The sequence below is a fragment of the Orycteropus afer genome, unplaced genomic scaffold (genome assembly GCF_000298275.1).
Source record: "Orycteropus afer afer isolate SDZICR_OR568_19922 unplaced genomic scaffold, OryAfe1.0 scaffold00745, whole genome shotgun sequence".
NCBI lineage: Eukaryota > Metazoa > Chordata > Mammalia > Tubulidentata > Orycteropodidae > Orycteropus > Orycteropus afer.
Window position 1 is genome coordinate 164,843 of NW_006922332.1, and position 4,609 is coordinate 169,451.

At 43.0% G+C, this 4,609-nt stretch overlaps 1 protein-coding gene across 1 annotated transcript in view; it reads right to left on the bottom strand.

The window, feature by feature from the left end:
* Positions 1–4,609, bottom strand: part of KCNK10 (potassium two pore domain channel subfamily K member 10) — a 178,793-nt gene that overhangs the window by 60,865 nt on the left and 113,319 nt on the right. The window contains exon 3 of the mRNA XM_007957406.2: positions 2,292–2,409. Coding sequence (XP_007955597.1) covers positions 2,292–2,409 — 118 coding nt within the window. The remainder of the gene's footprint in view (positions 1–2,291; positions 2,410–4,609) is intronic.

Below are 4,609 nucleotides of genomic sequence, written 5' to 3' on the forward strand. Positions count from 1 at the left end.
CAACAGACAAGGGTGCTTTAGCCACAGTGCCACCAGAGCTCCTTTTTGTATAAGTGTAAAGACCATCTAAAGATGCTGAGATAGAGCACAAGCCACATGGGAGAAAATAAAGAAGCAGAAAGAATGATGAGAGGGCCTACCAGTGAGAGCAAAAAACCCAATTATAAAGGTGAGGGCTCACCTTGAACTCCAAAATAATACCCTTGTTTGCAATAAGTGTGGAATATAGGGTAAGGGGGGTTGACAGCAGAAGCCCTCCTGAACTTGACCTGGTCAGAAAAACTGAAGAGACAGGATTGTACAGAGAACAACACAGGTGGGTCATATTTGCAGAAAATATTCAAGTCTCTTTGGCAACAAAGAGGAAGAGAGTTAAAGATTGCCTTCTAGCCAAACTGTTCTGAGTATAAAGGCAACAATCTGAATCAAGAAGTAAGGGAATATTGCTCCTACGAACCATTCTTAAGGCAACTACTTGAAGATGCCTTTCAGCCATAAGAGATGACGAGGGAAACGTCAACAAAAGGGCTGCAGAATAAACACTGAGAATAGTTAACTGTAAACTTAAGACTCAACAAACATGAGTAGTGAGGTAAAAGAGCAGAACATGCCCTGATGTTAAGATGTGACAACTCACAGAAGTCAGGAGGGAAAGAGGAGAAGAAGCAGAGATGCTGAGTAAGTTCACTGACTCCATTATACGTAATAGTTGAGAGTCAAGAATTATTTAGAACTGGCAGATCATATCATGGGAGGATAAGCACGCTTGGGCACTTAAAAGTAAACAATAAAAAAATGAGGTCTACTAAAATACCGTGTGGAGAAGAAGGAGAGGGAGAAGAGAGGTCATCACCCCTAACAAGGAACTAATCAATACTTCTGAACAAGAGCACTACAGTAATTAGATACAGTTATATTGATACAAATAACCTCCAAACAACCATCTAAACCTTCCCAAGTATCAGAAGAAACACAAAGACACACACACAAATAACATAAGACAATAATGGGTGCAGAATGAAGTAGTCATAGTTTGCTGTATCATCAGTTGTGAAGAAACATTTACATGATCAAAATAATGCAAAATTTCCATTTTGAGCCATCAAAGTATCTTACGAAAATGGGAGGACGGTGTTCTGGTTACCTAGTGCCATTCTGACAAAAATATACCACAAATGGGATGGCTTGAACAAACAGGAGTTCAAAGTGCCAGGCTCTAGGGGCTGGGTGAAAGTCCCTCAACCCTGGGCTTCAGCTCTGCCTCTTGCTCCTGGCCCTCTGAAGCTAGAGGCATCTCTTCACTCAGGCAGCTACTGGCTGCTGAAGCTAACAAGCCCAAGGTCAACAAATAAATTGGCACTGTCCCAATGTTACCAAACTACACAGCAGGCCATTAACTCAAGTCCATTGTAAGTCCCAAGGTCGGCAGAGCATTGCAGGCTGCTGAACAAAAACACGACTACATGCAGGGTTCAAGCGTGCCATAAACTAGAGACCATTCCCCAAGGCTTCTGCTTATATACAGGAAGCAGACCACATTCCCTAAGGCAGTTACTCAGCTGCTCCCAGTAGATTCCACCATGGAGTTGATTAACAGTCTCATCATGGGGAATACTACATCCAGCTGCCCAGCCATTCAACCAGGCCCAGCCAAGTAGACACACAAACTGAACTACCACAGATGGGAAGAGAGCAATTCTGTAGTGAGGCAGGAAGTCGAGAAAATATCATTAAAACTGAAAAATCAAGAAGACGTGCAGATGAATATCAAAATAATCAGTTCAAAGAGATGAAAGCAGTTGCCTTTGGGGAGGTGGGAAAGGGGGAAAGGAATGGAGTTTTTTTTTAATAACATTTCTAGAACATTTTAATTCTTGCACATATAACTTTAATTAAAGATGTTGTTGTTGTTGTTGTTGTTATGTGACGTCGAGTCAGACCGAACTCATAGTGACCCCTCTTTGGGTTTTTCCGAGGTAATATCACTATGGAAGTAGATTGCCCCATCTTCCTTTGAAATTTAAGCTTAGCTGAGCAGTCTGACTTCCAGTGACCAATTCCTATTTTTCACTCTAACGTTTTCATTAGGTCCTTTCAAACTAAATACTCCCCAGCCAGAAGTCCTTCGTTCCACTTGCCCTTTTATTGAAAGCCACAAGGACGGCATTAACTTGAGAGCATTTCATAAGCCTCCTTGGAACCTCACACTGCCATGAATTCTAGGAGGACAACTAAGCGCCATTACTCATGGTGGCCTGCGGAGGAAAAGATATTAGCAAACAAATGGATACCTATGGTGGTGATGACTGTTCCAGCAAAGAAAAAGGCACTTCCGAGGTCCCAGTGGCTGCTGTTGTTGGAAGAGTTTCCTATCGGGCTGACTCCCGCATTGTCAGCATCAAGGGCATGCTGCAAGAAAGGCAGAAAGCATTAGGCTCAGTTAGCAAAAGTGTTCAAAAGGTTCCAGTAAATTAGTTCCCTGCTCAAGAACCTACAATGACCTATAGAGGATGGTTAGGAGGAGGGTATGGTCGCAAAGGGAGTATGCACCTATTAACTGAAATTAGAAAGTAAGTTTTGAGTGAAAAAAAAAACACCTAGGGTACACAGTGCTGCTGCTGTTGTTGTTGTTGTTCTTATGGGCCATCAAGCTGATTCTGACTCTTACTGACCCTGCAGGACAGAGAAGAACAGCCCCTATGGGGTTTCCTAGGCTGTATCGTATTTTTACACAAGGTATACATTTCACATTGGCTTGCCTACCGTGCCCTCTCCCTGTGAAGAATTTTCATGTGTTGTGCTTTTATTCCTTTTAACAATGCACATTACTTATGTAAAAAATATGGTAATCTTATGGGAGCAGATCATCTGGCCTTGTCTCCCAAGGTGCCACTGGGTGGGTTCAAACCACTGACCTTTTGGTTATCAGCCAAGCGCTTATCTATTGCACCACTAGGACTCCTTACGATTCATAGTACAGAGCCATTTATGTAAAAATTGCAGGCATAGGATGGTCCAAATTATGCCAAATGTATACATATTGCTGTGTACAGACACAGAAAGATGTCTAAAAGAATGTCACCCAAAGTGATCATTACAACAATACATCACAGGGTAGCACACCTTAGAACAATCAACCACATGAGATCAAAAGGGCACTATATGCCCAGGGATAAAACTCAGAGGGCAGGAATGGATAGGAAAGAAGAACCGAGGAAAACAGTGGCCACAAAGAGGAAGTGAGACAAGTGCTGTTGCATTATGGGAATTGCATGTGTCATGAAACAAAACACGTCTGAACAATTGAATGGAAACTCGATTTGTTCTGTAAACTTTCACTCAGATCACAATAAAATAAACAAGCACAATGACCATCCCTGGGAGGCAGGGTTTCCGTTGTTTTTCTGCTCTTTTCTATTTCATTAGGAGGGTTTGCACTGAGCTTGTTTCAAGGCCACAGGAGATAAGAGCTTGGGCTTTAGGATCAGATCTTCTCGCCTCTGTCCCTTATTAATTTCAAAACTTCATGCAAGTTATTTTAACTGCTTCAAGTCCAAGTTTCTTCATTTGCAATTTGGGGTAAGAATATCTTCCCTCATAGAGTTGTTGAGAGGAGTAAATGAGATGGTCCATGGGAATATATGGTCCAATGACCAGTGCCAAGTTTGGGTTTCACAAATAGTACCCAATTTTATGATTGGCATCACACATACACATACACTCACTCTTTCACAGTAAACTACAGTGACTCCTCACTGACTACTGGGTTGGAAGTTTTCTACACTGTGTAGTTGTTAACTGCTGTTGAGTTGGCCCCAATTCATTGTGACCCCATGTGTAACAAAGTAGAACTGCTCACAGGGTTTTCTTGGCTGTAATCTTTATAGAAGCAGATGACAGGCCTGTCTTCCACAGAACCTTTGGGTGGATTTGAAGTGCCAACCTTTAGGCTAGCTGGTGATCACAAACCACTTGCAGCACCCAGGCTCCTCCATACACTGTAAAGCCCCAGTAAACTGACCATACTGATGACCCAAGGTCATCTTCCATCACTTTAAAAGTCTCCACCCTGGGCAGGACACTCCATGAGAAGTTCTCTCACTCCTCTTGTCAACACCTCCCTTGTACCTTGCTTCTGCTCTCTTCCAAACAGTACCCATCCTTCAGGGTCTAATTCAAGCTCTTTTCCCTCTGTGAGACCCAATCCATGCACTACAGCACCCACAACTGCCCCTTCCCTGGGCTCCCTACTTCTGCACCACATATAATTAATTGGCTTTTGATCACAGACTTCCCTACAGAAAATCCTTTCCATCATGTGCAGGATAACTTGAAATACTGCCCAGTGTATCCTTGGGTTGATCTTTCCTGCACTGGCCCTGCAGGCTGAGGGAGAAGATGGGAAGTGCCAGCCAATCAATTCAAACACAAGTGAGGACATAAGAGGAGGCAGCAGGCAACAGACACACGAGCTACTCCCAGAACAACAAATAGAGATGCTGTTCTCTGAGCAAGTTGCAATAACCTCAATGGAACTCACTTCCATCAATTCCATCTCAATTCATGGTGACCTCGATTGGGTTTCCAAGGTGGTAAATCTTTACGGAAG